General features: G+C 43.8%; 14 protein-coding genes across 14 annotated transcripts; 4 read left to right on the forward strand and 10 right to left on the reverse strand.

Moving 5' to 3' along the window:
• On the forward strand, positions 1–1,305 carry SAMD00019534_068640 (hypothetical protein; the record flags this gene model as incomplete). The annotated part of the gene is made up of 1 exon (XM_012897976.1): positions 1–1,305. A coding segment is annotated over one exon (1,305 nt), but the record flags the coding sequence as incomplete, so codon positions are not given.
• A 410-nt stretch (positions 1,306–1,715) lies between these two features.
• On the forward strand, positions 1,716–2,570 carry SAMD00019534_068650 (hypothetical protein; the record flags this gene model as incomplete). The annotated part of the gene is made up of 2 exons (XM_012897977.1): positions 1,716–2,193; positions 2,257–2,570. The coding sequence occupies 2 exons, from the start codon at positions 1,716–1,718 to the stop codon at positions 2,568–2,570; spliced, it is 792 nt and encodes a 263-aa protein (XP_012753431.1).
• Positions 2,571–2,801: 231 nt separating this feature from the next.
• Positions 2,802–6,325, reverse strand: SAMD00019534_068660 (hypothetical protein; the record flags this gene model as incomplete). The annotated part of the gene is made up of 5 exons (XM_012897978.1): positions 2,802–3,565; positions 3,632–3,830; positions 3,909–5,059; positions 5,127–5,325; positions 5,390–6,325. The coding sequence occupies 5 exons, from the start codon at positions 6,323–6,325 to the stop codon at positions 2,802–2,804; spliced, it is 3,249 nt and encodes a 1,082-aa protein (XP_012753432.1).
• Positions 6,326–6,690: 365 nt separating this feature from the next.
• On the reverse strand, positions 6,691–7,407 carry SAMD00019534_068670 (hypothetical protein; the record flags this gene model as incomplete). The annotated part of the gene is made up of 2 exons (XM_012897979.1): positions 6,691–7,188; positions 7,258–7,407. The coding sequence occupies 2 exons, from the start codon at positions 7,405–7,407 to the stop codon at positions 6,691–6,693; spliced, it is 648 nt and encodes a 215-aa protein (XP_012753433.1).
• Positions 7,408–7,777: 370 nt separating this feature from the next.
• On the reverse strand, positions 7,778–8,511 carry SAMD00019534_068680 (hypothetical protein; the record flags this gene model as incomplete). The annotated part of the gene is made up of 2 exons (XM_012897980.1): positions 7,778–8,272; positions 8,344–8,511. Coding segments are annotated over 2 exons (663 nt in total), but the record flags the coding sequence as incomplete, so codon positions are not given.
• A 473-nt stretch (positions 8,512–8,984) lies between these two features.
• On the reverse strand, positions 8,985–10,542 carry SAMD00019534_068690 (hypothetical protein; the record flags this gene model as incomplete). The annotated part of the gene is made up of 2 exons (XM_012897981.1): positions 8,985–10,178; positions 10,261–10,542. 2 exons carry the CDS (start codon positions 10,540–10,542, stop codon positions 8,985–8,987), a joined length of 1,476 nt encoding a protein of 491 aa, XP_012753435.1.
• Positions 10,503–11,549, reverse strand: SAMD00019534_068700 (hypothetical protein; the record flags this gene model as incomplete). The annotated part of the gene is made up of 1 exon (XM_012897982.1): positions 10,503–11,549. The coding sequence occupies one exon, from the start codon at positions 11,547–11,549 to the stop codon at positions 10,503–10,505; it is 1,047 nt and encodes a 348-aa protein (XP_012753436.1).
• Positions 11,550–12,062: 513 nt separating this feature from the next.
• On the reverse strand, positions 12,063–12,212 carry SAMD00019534_068710 (hypothetical protein; the record flags this gene model as incomplete). The annotated part of the gene is made up of 1 exon (XM_012897983.1): positions 12,063–12,212. A coding segment is annotated over one exon (150 nt), but the record flags the coding sequence as incomplete, so codon positions are not given.
• Positions 12,213–15,658: 3,446 nt separating this feature from the next.
• SAMD00019534_068720 (hypothetical protein) lies at positions 15,659–17,919 on the reverse strand (the record flags this gene model as incomplete). Its single annotated transcript, XM_012897984.1, has 2 exons — positions 15,659–16,132; positions 16,273–17,919. The coding sequence occupies 2 exons, from the start codon at positions 17,917–17,919 to the stop codon at positions 15,659–15,661; spliced, it is 2,121 nt and encodes a 706-aa protein (XP_012753438.1).
• A 529-nt stretch (positions 17,920–18,448) lies between these two features.
• SAMD00019534_068730 (hypothetical protein) lies at positions 18,449–20,109 on the forward strand (the record flags this gene model as incomplete). Its single annotated transcript, XM_012897985.1, has 3 exons — positions 18,449–19,183; positions 19,253–19,682; positions 19,757–20,109. 3 exons carry the CDS (start codon positions 18,449–18,451, stop codon positions 20,107–20,109), a joined length of 1,518 nt encoding a protein of 505 aa, XP_012753439.1.
• A 302-nt stretch (positions 20,110–20,411) lies between these two features.
• SAMD00019534_068740 (hypothetical protein) lies at positions 20,412–20,654 on the forward strand (the record flags this gene model as incomplete). The annotated part of the gene is made up of 1 exon (XM_012897986.1): positions 20,412–20,654. A coding segment is annotated over one exon (243 nt), but the record flags the coding sequence as incomplete, so codon positions are not given.
• A 203-nt stretch (positions 20,655–20,857) lies between these two features.
• Positions 20,858–22,843, reverse strand: SAMD00019534_068750 (hypothetical protein; the record flags this gene model as incomplete). The annotated part of the gene is made up of 3 exons (XM_012897987.1): positions 20,858–22,282; positions 22,360–22,656; positions 22,736–22,843. The coding sequence occupies 3 exons, from the start codon at positions 22,841–22,843 to the stop codon at positions 20,858–20,860; spliced, it is 1,830 nt and encodes a 609-aa protein (XP_012753441.1).
• Positions 22,844–23,411: 568 nt separating this feature from the next.
• Positions 23,412–25,152, reverse strand: SAMD00019534_068760 (hypothetical protein; the record flags this gene model as incomplete). The annotated part of the gene is made up of 3 exons (XM_012897988.1): positions 23,412–24,086; positions 24,168–24,596; positions 24,667–25,152. The coding sequence occupies 3 exons, from the start codon at positions 25,150–25,152 to the stop codon at positions 23,412–23,414; spliced, it is 1,590 nt and encodes a 529-aa protein (XP_012753442.1).
• A 372-nt stretch (positions 25,153–25,524) lies between these two features.
• On the reverse strand, positions 25,525–27,050 carry SAMD00019534_068770 (hypothetical protein; the record flags this gene model as incomplete). The annotated part of the gene is made up of 4 exons (XM_012897989.1): positions 25,525–25,695; positions 25,848–26,327; positions 26,389–26,496; positions 26,979–27,050. Coding segments are annotated over 4 exons (831 nt in total), but the record flags the coding sequence as incomplete, so codon positions are not given.
• Positions 27,051–27,395: the final 345 nt, after the last annotated feature.

Below are 27,395 nucleotides of genomic sequence, written 5' to 3' on the forward strand. Positions count from 1 at the left end.
CCAGTGGCCACCGAACCTGAAAGGTACTTGGGCGTCAACTTCACCAAGCAGGGCATCTACTCCAAGTTCAAGACTCTCATCAGCTCCCTCCGCGGCAGACTCTCGCTCTTCAAGTCTGAAAGCACCACACTGCGGTCCAAGGTTGCAGCTCTCAAGTCTTACGCCCTCCCCCCTCTGATGTACCACTTCTATCTGGACTCACCGACCAAGTGGCAGATCAAGAAGATCGAAAACCTCACCAAATGGTTCATCTCAGCCCCCAAGACCACCGCCTACGGCTCCAGCTTCATCAACACGATGGCACTGGACCGCGCCAGCTTCCATTGGGATCAAGGTGGCCTCAACCTCTGGGACATTGGGCTCAGATCAATTGCCTACAAGGTATGGGTGTTCAATCGTTTCCTCAACACCCCAGCCCATCTCACCCATGGCTACCTGGACTCGTGGAGAACTCAACACCGCAACGCCAGGAAGCGCCTGGGAGGCAAGTTCACTGGCCTCTTCCGCAAGTTCCACACACTTTGGATGGAGTTCCGCTCCGCCCACCTCTCCAGCCATAGCGACAAGGTACCTCTCTTGGATAGCAATGGTGTCACCCTCAGTCTGAAAGACATCTATGCCATCCTCTGGAAGGCAAAGTATGGCTCAATCAGACTGACCGAGGGTCAATGGCAGCTCAGTGTCTTCCACGGCCTCAAGCTCCCAGACATCTTCAAGGTCATCAGCACCCTGAGAGGACCATCCTCGCGTAACGCCCTCTTCAGGTTCTTCTCCCATACCCTCCCAATCAACCATATGAGAGCAGACGCTGACTGTACCCTCTGTGGCAACTCCTGTACAGACCAACCCTACAATCACTTCTTCTTTGACTGCAGCAAAGTGGCAACCCAAGAAGCCATGCGCCCAGCCTTAGACTTGGTGAAGCAACGCTCTGGTATCAATGTCAGAGAATGGAACATCAAAGCACTGGACATCTCCACGAAGTCTCGTCGCCCCAACCTTCCATTCATCCACCTCATGGCAATCATCGTCAACTACCTCTGGCACTACATCGCCAACCACCTCTTTGGCAACAAGGAGGCCCTGTTGGCCAAGCTCAGCTTGGTGTGCATCACATCCTTCAAGTCCCTCCTCCGCCAGGAGTGGCGCTCCCTCATGTCCACGCTCACGAGTCACATCCTGGCCGGACGACCAGTCAACATCAAGAATGAGATGGCCGAGTTCACTACCATGTGGCACCTCAGCACTCGCAACAGCGACATCCGTCTTCCGCCTCTGCCGCCAACTATCAACAAATACTTGGTGGCCGAATTCAGAGGCCTACAGTAGAAAAGAAAAGAAAGAAAAAAATCAAGAAAATTCAAAATCGACTAACTTATATATATTATCCCGCCTCTTCAATGACGCCAATTTATTTGCAATAATAATAAACTTCCACTCTAGTCAAAAAAAAAAAAAAAAAATGAAGATTATCCCTCAACAATGGAACGATCTTCTAATTACCTCTTCTAGAAAATTCAAAGTAAATAAAAAAACCGAACCTTTAATTAATTTAGTTTTAAATTGAACAAAACGAATCGGGGAATTTAATTTAGCCATACGACATGAACATCTTCACCACCTCATTAATCAAACACACACATACAGACAGAAATTATAAACAAATACAGTAATAACATATTATTATATGTAAATGAAACCATACATTGTGATAAATGAAACTCACAGAAAACACAAAAGGAGATAAGAAGAAGGAGGATATAAGTATCAATCAAATGTCAACAGACAAGACATCAACACCATCATCACCAATATCAGGTGCTGATACAACAACAACAACATCATCATCATCATTATCATGTCATTTCAATACAACAAAGAGATCACCATTAACAACTGCACAATGGGTATATTTGTTGGTGGCACAAGGTGTCGTGGCAGGCATCGTCAACTTCTTTGTCAATCTCTTCATCACATGGATCATCTACTCTAAGGAGTCTGGTGCACTGATCGACTTTTCAGGCCAACTGACCTGCATCCTATCCGATATCATCGTCACATCATTCCTTCTACCCGTGATCATGTGTCTAATTGGTTCAATTCTAGTCACACTCGATCTTCGCAAAGGCAAACTGATCAAGCCAATCGATAGACGATGGTTAGACTCTGCATTTGTCTGTTGGATACCTCAAGGTATGTATGATTGATTGAGTTGAAGTCGACATCACTAACCTCTCATTCATCATCATCATTTAGGTATATATTATAGATGTATATTACTACGAGCTGTTATATTTGGAATGCTTGGAGTGTTGTTGTTCGCTCCACCTACACTTATTGCATTGTTTTTGGCGACAAGACCTGGAGGAGGAGACATGCTCATCAAGTGGACGTTCTATATATTCAAAGGATCATGGTGTGCACTGTTTGCATTCGTAGTGGCACCTTGTATAGCATTCATTCTGGCGGCATCTTATGAGCCCAATCAATCTTTCCTCAGACGGACATCATATTCACCATCATCGCCGTCGTCGATATCCTTATCACCATCATCAGACAACAAGGTTTAAACTTAACAAACCAAACCAAACTCATTCAGTCCAGCGACCAAACCAAAGAGGTCGTTCGATCGTCAGACATACCATATAATGTACATTGTGTATCCTTTGGGAGAAGTAAACATGGGCGTCACTCATTCATACTTGACGTCCCCAACGAGACTCAATCATATAATTGGGTCTCTAACTAACTAACTAACTTGACATGTCTTACTTGCGAAAATATCTCTTTGCTTTGTTTGTTTATTGAGCATTGGTCGGATGTGGCTGATGTTGCTGCTGGTTCTGCTGATTCTGCTGGTTCTGCTGGTTCTGTTGCTGTTGTTGTTGCTGCTGGAGCATACGCTGTTGGTATAACTTCTGTTGATATATCTGTGGAAGATAGATGTGATCGTTGTACAATCTCCATTTACCACCACACAGTGGACATGCCAACGACCAGCGATCAGACCAGAACAATGGAGTGGAACGTCGTAGAATTGTCATACGATGACATCGGGTACACTTCTTGATGGGCTTCTCTGTTCTTGGAGGTATAGGTATACGTGTGATAATGTCGTGAGCAATGTTGATGTAGTCTGAGCTCTTGGGAGAGTACTTGAAGTGGACTGGCGTGTCTGCCAGTTGAGCGGATGCAGTGGCCGCTGCCACATTCTGATGATTGGCAGAGACAATCGCAGGTGTTGTAGTTGTGGAGGAGGTGGACGACGAGGATGAGGATGTCGTTGATGTCTGGGGCACAGGGTTCTGATCGAGGAAGCCATCCAGGGGTGGGTCCAAATCGAGCATGGTGAATGAGTTGGTGATTGTTATCTCTGATGTATCCTTGGCCACCTTTTGTGGCACATGTTTCTTGATCAACTCTATCAACTCCTCTGTGAGTGTTGGTAAACGATCCGAAGTGAACGACTTGAATGTTGTCATTGGTGACGTCAATGTCTGATCAGAGCTGATGATACCCGGGTATATACCATCGATCCAGGTGTGAACTTGTGATTGTTCCTTGGCTATGGTAATTGATTGATTGATTGATGTTAGACTCATGCCGTGGACTGGCTGCCAATGTGACTTACGATCTACAGTCTTTAAACAAAGGTCCTTCAAAAGTGGAGTGAGGATATCGATGGCCAAGCGTATATCCTCCAACTTGAACTTTGGTGAGTGGTAGCCACTTGCCTTGGGTACCTCTGGGTTCTTCTCCTTGAATGCCTTTGCATAGCATAATAGTTCAAACAATGATAACATCGTGTTGATATCATAGAATAGACTGATCTGTTGATGGTTATTGCGGTGATGCGAGTTAGCAACGTGTTTGAGGAAAGGAACATCCCCTGTACCATTACAACTTACAAATGGAAATGAGAACTGCTTTGATGGCTTGATCTCAAGGTAGTGCAGTGGGAAGTAGTTTGATACTTCAATGCCAAGGTACTCTGTAGGTAGATTGAATTGGAATGCAGAGTCTTTGAGGATGTAGGTGGCGTAGAAGGAGTTCTTGAGGAAGAAGTTGGTGAACTCGATGGCCCAGTCGATGAGGTAGCCAATGTTCTCCTTGTCCTCTGTGTTGCGCTGTTCTTGACTCAGCGCGAGGTAGGACGACTTGATCGTGTCCAGCAGATAGATGATGAATGCTTTGGCCTGTGAGTCGATAAAGGCCAACTCCTTACCATGCACGATTCGATATATTGATGCACGGATCGCGTCCAGTGTGGACCTGAACTGTAGCAGTAGCCCCGATGCTGAGAGTAGATTGCACTCCATCGATAGCTTTGTGATCACGTGATGGAAGGTGTCTTGTGTGTCGTTCGACGCAGAGTAGATGCGTAGCGCGATCAGGATGTCCCACCAATCAGTGGAGCGCAGTATAGAGTACTGTAGCAGCTGGCTCAGCCAGTTCGCCACGGCCGACTTGGAGCATGTCAGTTTGCGGATGGGCAGCGACACCAATTGAAGCCTGTTTGTGTTTGTTAGACAAGCGGCCAGACATCCATTTGGCGATGGCGCCAGCGAGATACCCTGTTCGTTGGGCGCTCTGTTTGGCAGTTGTGCATTGATGATTCGTTCAAACGTCTTGCTGCTGACGACCTCGACACTGCCACATTGGAAGTTTATCCAGATCACGCCAGTGATGTTTGAAAAGTGCAGCGATGATACAATCGGAGCTGTGTTGATTGATGATGATGACGACGAGGTGGCAGTGTTCGATCTCTTCTTTCTGAAGAAGGCGCGCTTGTGTGTGCATGCCCACTCGGGCACCTTGTGACTCTGATTGTTGGTGAACAACGATTGGATGGCCAGATGCTGTGATGGATGCTGCTCGCTCTTCTCCCATCTATACAGGATGCAACAATCTACTCCACTCTTGGCAATGATCAGTGACGTCTCTGAGTTATCAAAGTATATCGATGTCACCTTCAAGTTGCGCTTTGACTTTAATATCATCTGATCAGTCTCTACATAATCCGATAAGTGTATCTTGTCACATGTATATACTCCAATGGCTGTATAGATATATATAGGTTAGTGTGTGATGTGAGGGAGGGAGGACACTCAATCAAGTATACTTACACTTTGAATAAAAGTCATATGTTACATTGTAGAGGAATATGACGTTTCCAAGTCGTTCAGAGTGAATGGCGATCATGATAGAGTCATCCTTGGTCGATATAATGTCAGCACAGTCGATTGAGTAGTACATTGGGATACCAATATCCCCTGTGATATGCTTCCATGTCGTCTCCAATAAGTTGTAAGTGACAATATGTATCTGTTAAAGGGTGGCGAGAGCGTGAGTGATGCATCCTGATAAATGAGCGAATGATGGTACATACCTTTCCATCCTTGGAGAGAGTGACAAAGGATTGTGTAACGATCTCATTGGTCGGGTTGTCGACGAATAGTCGCATGGGAGATGGTGGCAACATGGCGCCTTCTTCGGGACGATCGATTGGAGGATAGGATGACGGCAGGACGGGACAGTTGAGAGACATCCAGCGACTTAGGAGGAGGTAGGGAGTGTTGAGCGGGTGTGAGCCGAGCTCGGCCCACTCGTCCAAGTTGTCAACCTTTCGATACAAGCATATGTTGTTATGCATGTCGACTGACATGAGCAGACTGCCCTGTGATTGATTGGACCATTCCAAATACTTGATGCAGCTGGTGTGCTTGGTCTGTATCAGCATGACCTCATGCGGTAGGTCCACCCTGACCACGTTAATATAGAAGAAGTCTTGCTTATTATTATTATTGTTGTTTCTATTGTGTTGTTGCTGTTGTTGTTGTTGTTGTTGTTGTTGGTCATCGGAGATGTCGGACATGCATGTATCAAATAGGTTACGTTGTTGATTGAGTACGAATGCGATAAAGTTGTCGGATGACCATGCAACCAACTGTACAGAGGACGATGAGTTGACAATTGGCAAGAGATGACGATACTCTGTGTCAGTCCAATCATTCTTCATCGTCATGAATGACAGTGGATCATCGTCAATCATCATTGAGCCGCCGCCACTGCTTTGACCATTGATACCGCCGCCTTTACTATTTACTATATTGAAATCTGTCATCATCTCACTATCATCCATTATCTCATCTGTATCTGTTTCTGTATTATGATGACCATTGATTGATATCGATGTCGATGTTGATGTAGATGTCGTTGCTTTTGTCGCTGTCACTGATGTTACAACTGGTGAAGATAATGGTGATTGTGATGATGATGTCTCGTTGACATGTTGCAGCTGGCTCTGCAAGCCATCATCCTTCATCTTTATCGACCAAACTGAGTCCATTGCTTTGCTTGAATCAAAGATGTATATTTGTTTGATTGATTGTTTGATTGTTTGATTGATCTTAAGTATATATAGAGATATATATAATGTATATGTATATATATATATTACAATGTACACCTTAAATTGAAGGTAGTAATAATGATCAACTTCACCACCTTTGTGTAAAAGCACCCTTCACCCCATCATTCAACCAGAACCACCCACATTCCTTAAAAAGGTTCATTCCATCACTTATCTCTTCATCTTCAGATTCATGTTATACATCTTTAACATTGTTCAATCAATGTTCATTTGTTGTTATACAGATAGAGATACATAACATACATATATTTATATATTTAGTAATAGTCGAGGTCAACTCCCAATCCACAGACAGTGGTGGAACCAACATATTGCTTGGCGTGTGGCTTGGTCCAACCTCCGAAGGAGCTAAAGTCCGAGAAGGATGGGCTGTTGTCATAGTGAGCGTACCAGAGTGGAAGAGCCTTGCCACCATCCCAGCTACCCATGATTGGCTCCCATTGTGAGGCAGAGGTGTAGACACCAACCTTGACGCCTGCGGTCTTGGCGCCTGCCAGCATTGAGTTGAAAAAGTTGCGGTTGTCAGTGTGGCTGCTGCTCCAGTACGTGCCGGGTCCCTCAATGTCGAACCAGACCATTCCAATAGTGGCCTTGTATGACTTTAGGTACTTGACCATCTCCTCGACCTGACCGGCACCATTTCCACAGCTGGTGCATGGGAAGATGTAAGCGTCCACGTTGGTAATACCAGCAGCTCTGGCATTCAAGATTGAATGTGGACCATTGGTGTCGACACGACCAAGAGACTCATATCCCTAAGGGGTTGGTAAAGAATGATTTGTTAGTGTTATTGATTAGACTACTGGCATTACTTTTATACATACTCTAACAACAACCCAACTGTGACCATCAGACTTTAGACACTTGAACTCATCGACTGTGGAACCAGCAGAGATGTCTACACCCTTGGACGAGAGAACAACAGCAGTCTGGACAATAACCAATGACAGTATAATTGCAGTGTACTTGAACATGTTATAAGTATGTATTTATATATAATATTGATTTGAATCAAAGATAATGAATGGAATTTCATTGATGTAGAGAGTACCAAGGTACCAATGGACCTTGAGGCCCAATCACACCCACGAAAGTCCCAACAAATATCTTCTTTGTATCGATCAAAAAAAAATATCCAACCTTGTGAAAGATAAGGCACGTGATCATTATTTGACCAGGTGATCATTCCTGGTTCGCAACCAAAGGAGATGGAGACAACCTTTTCTTCATTACCAGGTGCGGATGTTTAGGGGTTCCACCAATCAATCCCAAGATTGAATCCCCAACAAGTATCCTGTTCAATCTTAAAGAATCGTCGTTTATTCAATTTGAAGTGCGCACTTAGTAGTAGTCCAAGTCGACACCCAATCCACAGACGGTGGTAGAACCAACGTATTGCTTGGCGTATGGCTTGGACCAGCCACCGAACGAGGTGAAGTCCGAGAAGGATGGGTTGTTGTCATAGTGAGCGTACCAGAGTGGCAGAGCCTTTCCACCATCCCAGCTGCCCATGATTGGCTCCCACTGCGAGGCAGAGGTGTAGACACCGACAGAGACACCAGCCTGCTTGGCTCCCTCGAGCATTGAGTTGAAGAAAGCCTGGTTATCAGCGTGGCTGTTGCTCCAGTACGTTCCGGGTCCCTCAATATCGAACCAGACTCTTCCGACGGTAGCCTTGTATGACTTGATGTAGTTGACCATTGCAACGACTTGACCAGCACCATTGCCGCAGCTGGTGCATGGGAAGATGTAAGCATCGACGTCAGTAATACCTCCATCCTTGGCGTTGTAGATTGAGTGTGGGCAGTTGGAGTCAACACGACCAAGTGACTCGTAACACTAAAGTAAGTTGGGAATGGAAAGGAAGTTGAGTATGCTACTTGGTTGATTGATTGACTGATTGAACTTACTCTGATCACAACCCAGCTGTAGCCATCACCCTTGAGACACTTAAAGTCATCAATAGTGGATGAAACTGAGATATCAACACCCTTTGAGGAGAAGACAACGGAGACCTGGATAAGTACCAGTGCCAAGATAACAGCGGAAAGTTTAGTGTACATGTTTGTGTGTATATATTATATCTATGTAAGTATTTCTATCAATCTAAGACCGAATTTGAGGCATAAATGGTGATGGTATGCGAGAGTACCAGAGAGAGGCCTCTCCACCTTGAAGGAATGTCTTTACAAAATATCTAAAATCGGATATTTGCAAATGATCAGATTTTTTCTTTTTTGATTAAGTTGGGTCAACCCTGACCGAAGACCAGTGCGTGGTTCCATCTTCCAAAGTGATGGACCTGGGTCCACTCTAACGATCGGTGTAATGTGTACAAACTTGTGTCGATGAAGATAATGGAGATGTTCAACAAAGTTAACAATTGGATGTTATATGTGGCCATGAGGATTTGATTGCCTTCATCGCTTTGGAGAAGGTTTATTATGGATGAAGATGTTGTTAATGTTGTACATTCGAAACAGTTAATAAATAAGGTTTGGTAGGTATTGTAATGGTATGTATGGTATAGAAAGGTAGTGAGGCTTGGCACTTAATGGAATGACTTGTAGGTAAGGTCCTTCCTGGCAATGATCACTACGACTCCCTCCTTCTTGCCAACGACTGAGGAGCTCACTGGTGCGCTAAGTTGGATGTGCTTCTTGAACGTGCCAACGGAGAACTCTTGCTGTTGGAACATGTTGCTGATGCTGACTGGAATGACCATCTCGCTGCCATTGGGCAAGAAGATGCTGTCTGGCAATGAGAGTGTGCCCTCGACCAATACCTCACGCTGGTTGACAGTGACGCGAAGACTGTTTGGACGAGAGTGCGGGATGGTCACGTAGATGATGAATGACTCCTCATTCTCAATCACATTGGTCATGATCCCATTGCTGGCATCATCCAACACATGTTGTTGGGGTGGCGGTGAGTGTTGCTGCTGCTGGTGATGTTGTTGCTGCTGATGAATCTGCAACATCTGCTGCTGCTGGACTTGTTGTTGCTGGAACTGAGCAGCCTGCTGATGCGCCTGGGCATTGTAGATTGCCTGTTGCTGTTGTTGCTGCTGAATGGCCTGCTGTTGCTGCTGCTGGAGGAGTGCCTGCACTTGTTGTTGCTGTTGCTGGAGGTGTTGTGACCTGAGCTGCAACTGCTGTTGCTGCTGGAAGTGCAATTGCTGTTGCTGCACCTGCTGCTGCTGGACAGACTGGAAGGACTGGGGCTGCTTGGAGATCAGCTTCATGTCCTTCAATTCGTTCTCCCAGCGCACAAGGTCGTCGTAGCTGTAGTAGTAGTCGGTGATGGGCAGGTCCATGGGCGGGGTGAGCGTGTGGACCGGAGCAAACTCGAGGAAGGGCAGAAGAGTGCAGGACTTGAGGCAGTTGACAAAGGCATCATGCAAGGAGAGCGAGCCCTCAGAGTCAAAGTCAATGGTCTTGTCAGAGTTGTTGTTGTCATTGGTGGACTCGTGGACTGTGGAAGGGGAGACATTGCCAGTGCCGCTGACATTGTTGGTCTGAGGAGACAATGAAGTGTTGTTGTCTGGCGAGGCAGATGATTGCCAGTCACTGGCGTTTGAGTCCACTGTCTGGCTGTTGGAGCCGCTCTCGGCACGCTGGACAGGTGACTTCATTGGGCGATCATTCAAGTCCTCCCTATTGTTCTTTCTCTTCCTCTTCTTCTCATCCTTCTTGTTCTTCTGCTGGTTGGCCGAACATGTTTGGATGAACTCCTTGATTGTAGCCTGGCAGGTTGTAATGATTGATTGATGTTAGTTATTAATGGACTTGGATGTGATGTGGAAAGATGTGACGGATGGTACATACATCATCAAGGGTGGAGAATAGGTATCCATAGAGTACGACACAGAGATTGGCCATGTCATTGGGGCGACGGTACCTCAACTCTGGTGCGATCTTGTTGACGTAGAGTGAAAGGATCAGAGAGCGACGGAGGGTTGGGGTGGTGAGGGCGGGGTTGACCTTGAAGTAGTACTTGAGGAAGGATAGACAGATGGTCTTCTTGTCCTCATTGTTGTTGATACCAGTGGATGAGGAGAGCGAGGGGATCAGGTCATACATTCCATTGTGGCCCATGTATGGCAACATGCCGGGCTGGGATGCTCATCAACGAGCTGTTGTTGGGGTTGTTGATGTAGGTCTGCAGGCCGGAGCTGGCCAATGATGGAGATGACCGATGGTCCGGTTGGTGCGGCAGGCATCACACGGCGCACCAAGTGCTTGTTCATCTGGGGCGCGGGCAAAGGTGGCGGGGTCAACGGGGTGTGTGGAGGGGACGAGTTGGGCGAGGCCGACAAGTTGAATGGAGGGATGGCCGACTGGTGTACCATCTCGGTGCTCTGCTGCTGGTGATGGTAGATGCCAGTGGACTTGGTCTTGGAGTTGCGTCTGGTTGGAGATGTGGGCGGGGAATTAATCGACGACTTGGCCAATGTGTTGGCGAGGTTGGAGGACGAAAGCGAGGCTTCGGCCAACTTGATGCTATTGTTGGAAAACATTTGTGGATGTTGTTGCGATGATTGTTGTTGTTGGATTGACTGTACAATTGGTTGTGAGTGAGTGTATATATTACAGGGCTGTTGTTGGACAAGGTTGTTGGAAGAAGACGTGTCCATTGGTAATGTTGACATGGTGCTTGCGCCAACGTTGACGTGGTATTGCTGGCCGCTGAATGATACATGGGGTGGCGTCACGGTGGCTTGCGCTGGCATTGTGTTGACCAAATCATGGTGATGGTGGCTGTGTTGTTGTTGATATGAAGGCTGATTCTGTTGGATCTGAGACAACAGATTTAAGAAGTGTTCTTGTTGTTGTTGCTGTTGCTGCAGCTCAATTCCACTGCTGTTGTAGGAGGTATTGGTGTTGGCTGGACCAGATGGAAGCAGTGGAGTTGAGGACGAGCTTGACATTGGGCTCTGCTGCTGCTGCTGATGCTGTTGTGGCGGCAGCACATGGGATGGTTGTGGCGCGTCCAATGCATTGTTAAAGTAGTTGGTGGTCTCGGTCTTAATATCGATTGGACTGCCATCGGGATAGGAGGTCAGGTAGATGTTGGCCTGATCCTGCAATAAATAATCGGATGGTATGTCGTCCATTGTGAGTTTAGTTGATTGTTATGATGATGACGATGAGAAAAGTTCGGCAAATTGAGCAAGTGGATGGATTGATGGATGGCGGGGAATAGATATTGAGCGCGAGGTCTTAGGAAGCTGGACAAACAAATTTGATGAATGGATGGGAATAGATAGGTAATGGATGGATTGATGGTTGGTTGGCGGGGAATGGGATGGATTGTTGGCGGCTTCGGTGTCGCGTTGGGAAAAAAAAATAAGCAACCTGTAGGACGGCTGATTGGCACTCCTAGGTCTGGCGAATAGTGATTGTAGCTTGAGGGGTTGTTGTTGGAGGGGTTGTTTGATTGGATTGGAAACGTATTTGATTGGTGGAGTGGGCGAGTAGGGGTTGGATTGGACTGATTGTTTGATTGATTGATTGATTGATACTAAATATGGAGAGTTGTTTTTAAATAATAAATAATAAATAATAAATTAATAAATAATATTAAGATTGATTAATAAATAATATGGTATTATTGGTTATATATATTAATAAATAGAATAAATAAATAAATAAATAGTATATATATATTTGTTATTGGGTTGATGATAATCGGGTTGATTAAGTGATGATGGTCTGGTTTGATTGATTGATTGATTAAGTCTGGTTAGTTTTAAGATGTTTGGGTATTTGGGATGTGTACAACAAGGTCTGGATATGTGAAGGGTCAACTAAATGTTGTTGATGACAATGATGATATTGATGTTTAAGTTGATGTTGATGATGATAATGTAGAAGTTGGGAACATGGGTTGGGATGATAGACCCTTTTGAAGAGTCTTTGTATAAATAATATATATATATATAAGTATCTATGTATGTTTGCTTGATGTGATGTGATATGAATACTACAAACTACAAAGCAACAACAATAAGACTAAAGTTTATACAACGAGGACAATGATTGATTCATTCATTCGATATAGAAGGGACTATATCTTAAAATTAGGATATATGGAAATGCGAATGCATGTTGATTGAATGAAACAGAATAGGTAGAGGAGGTCTACTACCGACCAGAATCAAACAACAACAAACAATCTAGCAAACAAACAGGAGTGAGGGAGCATGAGTGAGTGTGTGTATGGGATAGATGGGATAGAAAGGATAGATAGGATAGATGTCTATGGCTCTGACAGAGTCGGGCGGGAAGGAACATGTGCGCCACATTGATACTGAGGGGGCACTTTGAACAATGAGTGTAGCGAGAGAGGAGACCACAGGTCCAAGCAAGCACAAAGAACCAAGAAGTCAGTCCAGTCCAGTCCAGTCAGTGCTTGTCCCATGTGGGCAACCAATGGCATCGGGTTGGTAAGGCTAGAGGGCCTTGATGTTGACCAATTGGTACTAGACAACTTCAAATCCAAACTGTGGCCTTGCAAATATAACAAATATCCATGGTGGCGTCAACGCAAGGCAAATGGAAAATGATGGGTGGGGGTTGTTGGACGACTTTCGCCCCGCAATTCAAAGCCATGAGTTGCCTCTATGCCAACGAGGAGACACATGTGCGTGTACAAAAGGTCACACTCTAGAACTAATCAAACGACAATAATAACATCCACAAAACAATCAAATCAAACAACCAAACAAACTACAATTACAACAAGATCTCTTTTGTTGTTTGATTGTTTGGGTTATGTGTATGTGTATGAAGGTGAGGGATAGTGATGAGTGGAGTGATTAAGGTAATTTGCTTGATTGAGGTAGGGAGAGGTGGGTTTGGAGAGGTAAGAGGACCAAGGCAGGGCTCATGCCCCACAATTCAAAGTCCAGTTGAATTAAACATCTTTATCAAAAATGGTAATGATCGTCGACGAAGTGATGTGACGGATTTGATCATTGTGATGTGTGTGATTGAAAGTGATATATTTAGCTGTTATAACATTAACATTACATCTGTTACACATACACTATTATTACTATTATTATTATTATTATTATAGTATTGTAGGTTTGTTGGAAATGATTGATTGGTTGATTGGTTGATTGATGATGGATCATGATCAACTTGGAAGATGGTCCACAATGTAAATTGAGAGTATGATGATGATGGTGTAAATTCAATCATTCGTAAGTACTACTACTTATGTGTTTGTTGTACTTATAATACAACAATACAATGACAATGATGATGTCGTAGTAGAGAAGAGTGGTTTGGATTGACAATGGAAACAGTACCCCTCTAATCACTTTGGACCAGGGCAATCAGATCACTTGGATCAAAGGTGTGGTGTGGAAGTGTGGAAGTGTGTGTATTGTGTTGAGTGTGGCAAGAGAGAAGTGATGGTTGGAAGTGTGTGTGGTGGATGTGATTGGTAATGGACTGGATGATGGAAATAACAATCGAATAAAGGGATAGGATACCATACCTTATATATTATATATGTTATATATTTATAATTATCTACAGGAGGAAGGCTATTCAAGCATTTAGAGTTTCAAGAACATTGTAATATTACACGGAGAATAAATAAATAAATAGAGATAGAGATAGAGATAGAGATAGAGATAATAGGTAAGTACTCTTAAGAGTATAAGTAGTATATATATATGTATATATAGAAGGTTAGAGAGATAATGAAAGAGACAAGATAGACAGAGTTACCTTTAAGGTGGTTTGCGGGACTAATCTAAATACTGGGCGGTCCTTTGCTCCACCGGTTGTTGGGGGCAGGGCCCTAAGAATGCCTAAAGCAAGGGGAGTTTGAATTGCCAGATACGGACCAAAGCTGTTCAGCGCTCGATTGGCTCTTGATTAAGAGAGCGAGCTTACTACGCTCACACACTCACTCACTCCAATGCACATACATTGGACGACCTCTTGTTGTTTGGAGCTAAACTTACTCTCCTATCAAAGAAAGAAACAAACACCCTCACGCACTCTCTCATGATCCAGTGCCAGGACATGAGATCAAGATAACAATCGTCTGTTTGACACTGCGGCATCAACCACAAAATGTGTTCTTCCCGTTCAACTTCGAAAGAAACAAAGTTAGTCACTCTCGTTGTTGGAGCACCCAACTCTACGATGCCAGGCCACGTACCGGGCTTGGTTGGAGATTCATGCGCAAGACAAAGAACTCTAGAGAAGCTCAATCAATGGTGTCTGTTGGATATTTCTCTCCTGATTAAAATAAAATACGGGGGATGATCAAAGGGAGGTAAGTAAATGCGATACCACGGACCAGATTCGCTCATGGATATTCAAACACACACGCTAATGTCACTCGCCCCCACATGATTGGACAGGGCCTAGTGGCCTCAATGAGCCACCAGCAAGCGACTCCTGTTCCGATCAATGCCCACACACACATATCTTGACAAATCACGGGCCACGCTCACCGCACGGCAATACCATAAGTCTATTTCTATTTCAGTGTATGATCAAGAATGAAGATGTATCAATCAGGCAGTGTGTGAGATGTGATGAAGATGTTTAATTCAATAGAGGATGGCTCAATGCTGGAGGCATGCTCTCTATCTCACTCCGACAATCCACAGTGTGCCACTCCGTAGTCAGAGGAGTGATCAAAATCAATCAATCGTCTGATTTACATCGCCTATTATTTGATAAATCTAAAAAAATGATCGCATTATCGCAACAACATGACATTGCCATGCACGACTATTACCGAATTGGGCGAGGGCACATCAACTTTTCCCCCTTTGTAGGGGGCTCAGTGGGAGGCCTCCGGATGTCAACCTTATTCAATCTAAATGATCCAAAAGACATGGGTCTTTGCTGTCTAGACAATAGTAATAATAATCGATCGATTTACTGGATATTACTGTCACTCGTCTGAGTGATCGAGCCATAATCAATCCACCAATTATATTGGATCAATCCAGGCTAGCCTGGATAAAAATAAAGTGACATACATGGATAAGATAAGCCATGACAGAGACAGAGAGAATGTGAACATGAATGAGGGGAAGGAAAGAACAACTTTATATATACATTGGTGTGTGGAGGTGAGTGATCAGAGTTGAGTGGGTGATCACTCGCTCACTCAATCGATCAATCGACCATCAATCAAATAATCAACAACTACCAAACCAAACCATCAATCAACTCACTCGCTCACTCACTTGTGCTGCTCGTATGATTTGTTCATGCTGGAGACCAGAGCCGTGGAGGTCTGGCTGATGGCTTGTTGGTGTGCGGCGGCATGATCCATAAACTTGACCAGTTGGTCCTTGAGCTCCAACAGTGACTTGTCCATCAGTTGCTTCTGGTGCTCGTAATGCGCCTGGCTCTCGTCCAGCTGGCGACTCTTGTGCTCCAAGTCCATCTTGAGATTGTCTTTGAGTTGTTTGTTGTCCTGTTGGCGCACCTCCACTCTCTTCATCAAGTGCTCGAGCTCCTTGTCCAGCTTCTCCTTCTCACTCTTGCAGGCGCTCTCCAACGATGACAACTTCTGCTCGGATCTCTTCTTCAACATCTGACTGTCTGCAATATTGTCGTCCAACTGCTTGATCTCATTCCTCTTGTTTGTTATCTCCTCCTCCTTTGCATTTGTCTTCTCGTACTGCTCCTCAATATATGTCTTGAGAAGTTTCTGTTTGTTGGTAGTTCGCGCGTGGCAAAGTGTTAGATCGTGTGGCAAAGTGGTAGTTGGTTGTGTGGCGCGACACTACCGCGTGTGGCGCTACAAAGCAAAGGCGCTACAAAGCAAAGCAAATAAACAAACAAACATACCCTTATCTTCTTGAGGTCAGTGATAGTAACATCTCCTTCACCATTGGTTGTGAACTGTATGTTGTAGCTTGACGATGAGTGTTTGCCAGCAGTACTGCTATCCATGTTGACATCCTCTGATTGAGTGGACGACGACATTGATGATGATGACGAGGATGTGTTGAGCAGTCCAATTGAGTTGAGATGATCATTGTAGCCCATGATGAGATTGCGTATACTTGACACCAACTTCTCAATCTCGGCCAACTTCTCGGCCTTGGAGCGCAGCAATCTCTTCTTCTCGGTGCCCGCCTTGGAGATCTCGTCCTGGAGTTGCACACGTCGTTGGTTGATGAGCTTGGCATCGACGCTGCTCTTTTGCTGCTCGCTCACGATTGAGTCGAGTGAATGCTTGCGCTGCTCAACGTCGCGCAGCTCCTCCTCCAGACGCGCCAGTTCTGCCTGGTGCTGCTTGATGATGGCCTCCGCATCGGCCTTGTACTTGTGGTGATCGGCCACAATGTTGACAAACTTGGCAATGTCCTCCATGACAAATTTGCGCGACTGGCTCAGCTCTCCGATGTTGTTGGGCTTGCTGTTGAGCATGTCGATCTCTTGTCGCTCGGCCTCCTGGATGGCCTGCATCTGGCTGATCTCCAGCTGGAGTTGGGCGTCGCGCGAGCTGTGATGCTGTTCCAGGAAGTTGTCCACGGTCAATTCGTTGTCGGCACCCTTCAAAAAGTCCTGATAGGACTTGAGCACCTCTTGATTGAACGCGCGATTAAAGACCACATCGTCTCCAATCTCTTGCTCCTCGGCATGGGAGTACTCAGTGTCGTACTCAATCACCTCAACGAGCCAGGTGAGCGCGGCCAGCATGGGGGGCCACGTCACGGGGTTTCCGACCGACGCCAGGTTGCGCTTGGCGATGGCGATGGGGTAGCGCATGGACTTGAAGAAGGCGGCCAGGTCATCCTCAGGCTTCTGGGCAGAGAACTTGAACGTGTCGTCGATCTGGTGGAAGAGGAACTCGCAGATGCTGTAAAAGTCCTTGACCGAGGGCGCTGTCAGGGCCTTCCTTGCGATCTGATTGGGGTAGTTGTTCTTGAGCAGGAAGCTCAGCAGACGCGTGATGCACTGGCTCTGGAAGGCCTTGTCATTGATCGGTCTGCTCTCTGACCTAATCGTGCTTGGTCTGATCGATTGACTTGGCATTGACTTCTTGTTGGGCATCGTCGCTCCAAGGCTCATCTTGTTTGTGTTGATATTGACGATTGATTGTTGTTGTTGTTGTGGTTGTGCTGCAGCACTATATCTATTTGTTGTTGACGTTGTTGTGGTAGGTGCTGCAGTTGAAGTCCTGTTAACAGTATTGCCAACATTGTTGTTGTGGTTGTAGTTTGGGTTGGCTGGAGTGGAGATTGGCATTGGCAATACATTGTTGTTGGCATAGACTGAACCATTGTTGATACTAGAGGTGAGTGGACCCATTGGTATTGGAGCCAGTGATATCTTTGGTGCACTGGGATTGTTTCTAGGTGTCTGCATTGGTGTTGTAAGTGTACCAATGATACCAATCGGTTTGATTGGTGCTGTACCAATCACTGATTGTCTTCCATTGTTTATATTCAACAAGTTATTATTCTGTTGGAATGGTCTTGTAGTCATTATTATTGTGTAATATATATCTTATCTATTTATCTTTGTATTTATCTATAACTTTGTAATATATATATATTGAGTGTCAATCAAGTGATTGATCAAGAGTGTGAGTGTGTTGTGGGTGAAGTTGGACCAACCGTTAGAAGGCGCCAAAATTCAACGGAATCCTAAATTCAAATTTCAAAAATATGAACTTCCATCTCATTCCAACCTTAATGATGACTAATCTGAATCAATGATTTATCATTATCTATTTAATGTTTGATTTAGTTATCTATGATTGATTAATATTGATATTATTAATAATGACCTTTCATCTTAGGTCAGTCGAGTGAGGAACAAGATATTTTGCAAAAAGATAAAAAAAGACCATTTCCACTCAATCTCAATTTAACACCTTGGTCTCTAACATTACTCACTCACTCAAACATCATTCATTCATTTAATTAATCTAACTGATTGTTGTCTACTTGTACAACATATATATATATATAAGTACATAAGTAATAGTAATAACAATAATAATATTATGGAGATGGATAACCCTTCACAACAACAACCTATTAGATTCTTTGAAGTGTTTAGAAATAAGATCATTTATAGAAAGATATTCTCATTCATACCACTTGGTGATAAGTTATCTAGACCATTGGATAAGATCACAGATGCTCAATGGATATGTGAACGCAACTATTATGAACTGCTGCGTGATATCGTATTGAACACCAACAAGAAGTTGATCTACTCGCCCGAGTCACTACATCGCATCTGTCAACATGTTCGCGATATCGAGCTCTTTGACGCCATCTACCGCGCACAGGACGAGTTTGACAAGTCTGTGTGCGCCATTGACTATGCAGCGATCACTGGCAACTTGGAGATCATCAAGCTGATCGAGAAGCACGCGACACGCACACCTCGCGCCACCACCAAGGCCATCGACAATGCCGCATCAAACAATCATCTCGAGACACTACAGTACCTGCATTATACACGTGCCGATGGCGCGACCGTCGACGCCATGGACAATGCAGCAGCAGGTGGCTTCATCGATACCATCAAGTGGTTGAACAGCAACAGGTCAGAGGGATGCACACATCTTGCCGTCGACAAGGCATCAGAGCGTGGACATTTGGAGGTTGTCAAGTTCTTGACCGAGGCCAACAAACCAGCCACAATCGCAGCCATGAACAATGCTTCACTTAACAAACACTTTGACGTCGTCAAGTACCTTAATGCTAACAGGACAGAGGGTTGTACTACCGATGCTGTAAGTTATTCATTCAATCATTCAATCATTCAATGACTAACTCACATATTCATTCATTCAACAATATAGATTGATTACGCTGCGGAGGCAGGATCATTGGATATAGTACAATATTTAACAGAGAATAGGACTGAAGGCTGTACATTCTCGGCAATGAATGGTGCTGCCAAGAAGGGACATCTGGAGGTGATCCAATATCTACATGCCAATAGAACAGAGGGCGCGACATCGAGTGCATTGCTGTCGGCCTGCATGGGCCTCAACTTGGAGGTGATCAAATTCTTGGTGCTCAATCGCACTGAGCCCATCTCTGAGTTTTGTTTCGATCAGGCTTGTTACGCTGGCAGTTTGGAAATTGTCAAGTTCCTGGATTCACATGGATTCGTTGCCAAGCCACGATCAATGGACCGCGCTGCCCAAGGTGGCAAACTAGACATTGTCGAGTATCTTCACATCAATCGATCAGAGGGCTGTACAACAGAGGCCATGGATATTGCATGTAAGTATTAGTTCAAAGTCCAAGTCCTCACTTACTCACTCACTCACTCATTCACAATCACTTCCACTTCCAAGGCACAAGAGGCTTCCTGAATATAGTACAATTCCTTCATAACAATAGAACAGAGGGATGCACAGATCGTGCATTTGATTCAGCGGTTCAGTTTGGACATTTGGATGTGATGAAGTTCCTTCATCTCAATCGTACGGAGGGTCTCACCTCTAGAGCAATGCAACATGCAGTCAACTCTGGTAATTTGGAAATTGTACGGTTCTTGGTGGAGAGACGATCAGAGTGTTCAGTTGCCGACACAAAGTATCAATACGAAGCCAATCACCAGGAGGTACATGAGTATCTAGAGTCAATTAGAAGCAAGAAGAGGGCATTGGCAGCATTGGCAGCATCACCAGCATCACCAAGCAGGTAATACATTATTTTAATAACATATCAAAGGCAAAGTAAAGATAGATTAGATTAATTAAGACTACTTAAGATGATTAATAGATGTGATTGTGAGTGATTGCGGGAGTATATGTTGTGGTGCGTTGGGTGAGTGTGTTTGTGATTGTGATTAAAGGTGGTGGATTGGTGATCGATCAATCATGTGATTAACATCTCACATTGATCACATTACAGTTCAATCTCCCAATCCAACACTCTCTATCTCTATCGAGGTAATAATAATAACTCTTTAATTATTTAGAAATATTATAATAATTAACTTTGATAATGTCGAATGTAATATTATATGTATCATCAGCAACAGCTATGCTTAAAACAAAGAAGGATCAAGTATCTTTAAAGAATTTATTGGATGCCAAAGGTATACAATACATCGAGTATGATGTTGCCTCTGATGTAGTACAAAGGGAACATATGAGGAAGGTTAGTGGGATTACAACTCTACCTCAGGTATGTGTCCATCATCAATCAACCAATCAATCAATCAATCACCTAATATCTTTCCTTTTTCTTTAGTTATTTGTAAATGATAAGTTTGTTGGAACGTATGATGATCTTCAAGCGATGGAAGAGACAGGACATATGATGGATGTGTTCAAGGATTAGGCCATGGTTAATGGGACTTGTAATTAATTAATTAATTTATACATATAAATATATATTTATTGTCTGTGGCACAAAGTATCCTTCGCCACTATGTATCAGTGCACCGATCATTCGGTACCATCTTCATTGGGTTCAGCAGGGCCAGCATCTAATTCAAGTTCATTATGTTGCTCAACCTCTTGATCATGTTCATTATGCTCTTCATTCTCCTCATCTTCTTCATGGTGGTGTTCCTCATGCTCATGGTGATGATGCTCTCCAACATTGTTGTCGCCTTCAATATGATGAGTCGAAGTGGATACACCAGTTGGTGGACTAGATCGTTCAAGCGATGCATCTGAATAGCGTGGTGTATTGTCTGCAGAGTTTGGCAATTGTGATTCCAGGTGATGTTGTTGTTGTTGAATAGGAATTGGTACAGGTCTAGTTGGTAGCATAAGGTTGTTGGCACTGGGTTCTCTTTCAAATGAACGAACGTCTCCTTCCTTGGTGAGGTCCACATTTGATGATGATGTAGCCATACTATTACCAAGTGATTCGACTACTGGTGGCTGTCCAAAGATCTTTTCAAAGTTCTGTATCATCATTGTTATGACCATGTTGCCAAGTGCAATGTCCTCCACAACGACCTCTGCCTGTGACACAAGGATATTGGGTCCGATGACTGTGGCCAGGTTGGCAGCGCCCATCTTATTCTTGGGATTGGTGGATATCTGACTGAGCAAGTACATCAGATGATGGAGAAGATGGTAGTTGTGCTTGGGCAGTGTGTTGATCAACCTGGTGATCTGGGCCACACGCTCCTCTGCCGACTCTATGTTGCAAACGTCGATGTACTCGTTGTAGCGACCGTACGAGAGTAGTGGCTCTGGTTGTAGCTCGCGCAGGAACAGCTTGACCAAGCTACAAACAACATGGATGTCATATGTGCTGGCCAGGTTGTACTCTTTGCCCTCGTCAATCAATCGTTTGAACTCTATCACATCCTTCTTGGGACCAGACACACGGAACAGTCCCTCTTCATCCAGTCTTGATCGAATGGCTTGGAATGCACGTGATATGAATGATGGTATGGATGCGGCATCACGCGTGACCAGCACCGACAGTTGCTCTCCAAACACCTTGTACTTCATTGCCTCGTTCACTGCTGTGGCGGGAGACAACATCATGCTCATCCTGACCTTGGACTTCTCCAACTCTGACTTGCGCTTGTCCACATAGAGGCGGTACTCGTAGATGTCGGGTATCATCTGGGCCACCCAACGATAGCCCTTTTGGAAAAAGGTGTGATAGGCATCGAGATAATCGCACAACTTCTCAATGGTCTCAAACTCTGCGATCAAGTTTGTATCCTGTAGTTGAGCAGCTGTATCCATACCAATCAATTCGAATGCCTTGCTTAGATCTCCACATTCCTGTTCCTTATCCGTTATCTTGTTCACCTTGATGCCCTTTGTTTTCTTCAAACTATTCAACTCTGATAATGATGCATCATACTCTACTCTAACTTTGTCATACTCTCTCTTTGAGTTCTATGTTGTTTTGGTGCGTCTAAGTGTGAGTCCAAGTCCAGTCCAGTCGCGTCCACTTCCACCACCGGGGTACATACATGTGCGTCTCTCAGCTCCTTCTTGACCAATGATTTGAGTGGATCACTGACTTCATTGATTAGTGATGCGTTCAACTTTGCTTTGAGGTCTTCGAATGCAGCCTGGAATTCACCAATCTTTGAAAGTATTCCAGCGTAGACTACCATATCAGGAAACTCCTCTTTAACATGGACACTGTAATCGATCAATCCATCGGCCAACTCTGTTCCATCCCTTATGCTCACACCAGAACTAACAGTCTCCTTCTCAATTGCCCTCGTCACCTTTCTCAAATGGAATCTATTGTCATCCAAATGCTAATCACGTCGCTTGTTAGTGAGTGTGTTTGTGGGTGGAATAGTTCCATCGATGATGATGTGGGGTTGAGTATCATACTCTTTCCAAAGACTTCATATCCTCAGGTTCCAATGTATTGGTCCTGTTTGAAGTCTTCTCCATCAAGTTCTGCTTGGTGATTGACAATGATCTCTTTAGTCTCCTCATCTTGTTTGAATGTACAAATAAATAAATAAATAAGTAAATAGTTATAACAACAACTAGTTGATCAATCAATCACCTGATTGATTGAGAGGTCGTTAAGAGGTAAACATTGCCTCGTTGGACAAGCCCTCTCCAAAGAGGTATGGATGTGAGCCTCAAAGGGGGTTAGAGAGGACCAAACATTATCAGAAAGCTACTTTCACCATTCGTACAGCATACATTCTTTTGAATCAATGTGTACTTTATGACTTACTCGTCCCTCTGTAGTTGAGGTCCACATGTGTCAATCAAAGAACAAGGACCCCAACACTCACAGTACCATTTCCAAACAAGGGTTATAATAACAGTGATTTGATTCCAATACAGCCAACATGATCAAAAATGGGAAACACCCACCAATCCACAAAACGATACTATGCTTCGTCAACAATTCGTGATGGGATATGAATCATTCTGCAAAGACATAAGCATAAGTTGTAAAGATATTAGTAGTAGTTAACATAGAGATAGAGATAGAGGTGGGGAGAAGGGAGCGTTGTTATTGGTTGAGTTTGTTTGGTGATCTTGGATATCAAGAGTTATTGTTGTTGTTGTTATCACCATTGTTGTTGTTGCTGTTGTTGTTGTTACCATTACCAAGGTTCTCCTCATTCATCAACTTGAATAGACCAATGGCTTCACGTATCTTGGAGTGCTCGAGACAGAAGGCTTGGACCTCTTCAAACAGATCTTTGATGTTGATGATGTTGTTGCGTATGAGTGATTGGATAAAGACGCAGACCAGTCTCACAGAGCGCTGCAGCATAGCCTTGTCCTTGCAGTAGTTGCACGTGTTGATACAGTTGCTGATGTACATCGGGATGAAGTGGCTGGGCAGCTCCACCGAGGTGGCCAGCGCATTGACCACCTCCATCGAGCGGTAGTTCATCTCCATCGATATCAACTCCTGGAAGTAGTCCTTAAAGTCGGGCGAGTGGATCAGCTTGAGCATCGCCTCGATGGCCACCTCCTGGTTGTTCTCCACGAGGTTGGGCAGCTTCTTTGGCACCAGTCCAGAGTAGAGCACCATCTTGGGGTCCAGGTCCAGCTCTGCCTTGATCTGCTGTATCTGTGATTTCCTTAGTCTGCCCCTGATGGCCTTGGACATCAAATCACGTACCACCTTCTTTGGATTGGTGATTGATGAGAAGCCCATCGTTGGACTCAACAGTAGACCATGATTGATTGATGTATTGATCCAAAGTAACTAAATATATATTAGATGAGTTAGGTGAGTGAGTGTCTTTGATTGACTGATTGATTGATTGATTGATTGATTGTTACTTACATTGGGATGTTCGTATAGAGGTGGAGCAGGTCTACTATAGCTTGGTTCGAATGAGAAGAGGTCAAGTTCCATCGGTAGTATATTGACATCATTGAGTTTAGGTTGTTGTTGTTGTTGCTGCTGTTGCTGTTGCTTGTTGGCGTTCTTTGTTTGACGGTTACTTGTTGGGGTTGGGGATGATGATGAAGTTGTAGTCGTCTGAGTATCAAGAGGTTGTTGTTGAGGTGGCAGAGCACTGCTTGGTTGCTCTGGGAAGAATAGTGTTGGCGAGACACCGATACTCAATATCGATGGGAATGAGTGATGCGCCAAGCGTTCGAGATAAAGTTGTCGATAGTCATTCAGCGCTGGTAGTGCTGATTGTGATTCATTGTTGTTGTTGCTGTTCCTGTATTGCTGATCAATATCGTTTGATGTCTTCTTTGAGAACTGATATAATGTGTAGACTGTGTGTCAGTCTTGTGTTGCACAAGGTCGATCGATGGTCAAGGGAACTTACATCCTTTGGCAAATGAGTAAGGAATTGGATGAGATATGCTCGCTCAACAGAGTTGTTATATATCGATGTATGATATTGTTGTTGACTACTTTGTTGTTGTTGTTGTTTGTTGTGATTGTAGTGTTTCTCCAACTCATCGATAAAGACAGGTAAGAAAGGATTGAATATTATAGGATACTCAAGTATTGTTGTAGAGTATTGAGCTGATTCAGTATTATCCGACGATGATGATGATTGTTGTTGTTGTTGAGCAGCAATTAATTGATGTTGTTGATTATATAAACTATATAATATATAGAATGCTATTAAACGATGTGAAGGTACACGTATGAAACCATCCTTTAACATAGTATATACTGCACAGCCTATCTTAAAATGATCATTCTTTGCAAATGTACGATTGAACGTAGTTGACACTGTCTCTAATGGTTTATCCTCCTCAGACAACAATGTCAACAGTGTCACCAAGTCCTTTGAGTTGAGCATCACTCCTTCCTATCCTTAGTCTCTCTATTCGAGTCGAATCTCGTTTGTATCTAATCTTTGTTCAATAATATGTAATCGATTGATTGATTGATTGATTGAGTGATTGATTGATATGATATAATATGTATATGTATGTGTCGTTAACGAAGCATAAGCAGCATAAGTATGTTTAAGATGTTTGTTCAAACAAGCCCAAGTGAAGTTGCATTCAGAAGGGGGGTGAAGTCCAATTTATTTATGGGTCGCGATCATGATCTGGGCGCGTTCATTCTGATTCTGGAACGATGAACGGTCGTTGATGTTGTCGTCTATCTATGTACATGTTGGTTGTAGAATGTTTAATATATATATAATATGGAATGGAAGCTAGCTTCTATAGTTATAAGCAGCACCTCCATGATGTGCATTGTCAAATCCTGTCAACTCAATGTCAGAGTCGACTCGCAACACTGAGTACTTCTTTAGTATCTTGAATACTATATAACTTAATACTGTACACCATATAATAGTAGCTGATACACCAATCAATTGAATGAATAATAATCTGAAACTCTATATATATTTGATTGATTGAATGATTGTGTCAGTGATTGAGTTCGAATGAATGATCGCGACCGAATGAACCAACTTACACCTTCAATTAAACTATTATAGTTGGTACGACTTCTATATACTTGATTGAGTAATGATGTGTCGGCGAATAGACCAACACAGATGGCGCCCCAGATGCCACATGCAAAGTGTACAGAGGTGGATTGGCATGGGTCATCAATCTGGTATCGCAGCAACAGTTTGGAGAATCCAATAAAGATGAATGATGCCACCACTCCAATGATGATACTATAATATGGTGCGATGAATCCTGATGCAGAGGAGGCCGCCACAAAGCCAGCCAGCAGTCCATTGATGCATATCTTGAGATCGTAACGCTTGGTCATTGCCAGTGTTATGACGAATGATGTCACCATACTGATTGATCCACTGAGTGTTGTCGATACCTCGCCTCTCGATGCTATTCTTCCCTTGTTGATATCTACGCCCAACAAGATTGGATGTTGTCCATACCAGCTGAACCATAACAACAATGTTCCAATGCTTGATAATACAATGTTATGCTCGCTCAATACCAATGGCTTGCCTGTCTCTGGATCGAACTTTCCAAGTCTAGGTCCAAGCTATGAGTAGTTGTTGTGTCAGTTATCCTGTCCTGTCCTGTCCTCACGTGTCGTAACATACAATGATAGTGCCAACCAATCCTATTGTACCTCCAAGTACATGTACTACTATTCCTCCACCATAGTCTACAACTCCAAGTTTATAAAGCCATCCACTTTCATTCCAAATCCCTATTGTTGTTGTTGTAGCATGTTAGTCAAAGTAGTGGATGAGTGAAAGAATGAATGAGTGAATGAGCGAGACATACAATGAGCGGCCAGTGGGTATATTACACCAGATACGACAGAGTTGAGTATCAGATATGCAGGTATCTTTGTCCTCTCTGATACTGATCCATTAATTATTGTACATGATATTGAAGCGAATGCCCACTGAGAATGAATGAGTGAGTGAGCGAGTCCATGATGGTCTCCATCGTCGACATACCTTTGACACCCATATATATAGTCCTCCTCATTCAATGTGAAGAAGCTACAACATGCTATTAGTGAGTTTGAATAGTTGGCACCAGAGTCGAATGAAAGACTGTATCCAATTCCAAAGAATATGATTGCACCTAATGCTGTAGCAATGATGTTCTATGATGTGTGTAATGAGTTAGCGCATCGTCGTCATATTCATTGTCGTCATCTTCATCATCAACATCATACCTTTACTAATATATTCTTTGTGTTCTTTGCTCGTACCATACCAGCCTCAAGTAAACTGAATCCTGCTTGCATCACTAGATGAGTTGAGACGAGATGTCAGTCAGCAGTCAATCATGACATGTACACTCATTGATTGATTATTTAGAGTTGTATCAACATCATCAGGTACACATACATATAACAAGATATGATGATCTTAGTATCCAATTTGAGTCTACTAAACTTAGATTGTTTGATTTATTTGATGCTGCTGTATTCAAGTCAATTGTAGCATCAACTATCAGCACCATCATAGGAATGATGACCAATGTCCTGATCACATTCCATCCTGTATTCATTGCTTGTATAAGTATATATTAATATCTCTTTGATTCGATGTAAGTGGAAGATGAATGAATGAATCAAGTTAAGTTTTGT

This window comes from Acytostelium subglobosum (assembly GCF_000787575.1).
Source record: "Acytostelium subglobosum LB1 DNA, scaffold: scaffold13, whole genome shotgun sequence".
NCBI lineage: Eukaryota > Evosea > Eumycetozoa > Acytosteliales > Acytosteliaceae > Acytostelium > Acytostelium subglobosum.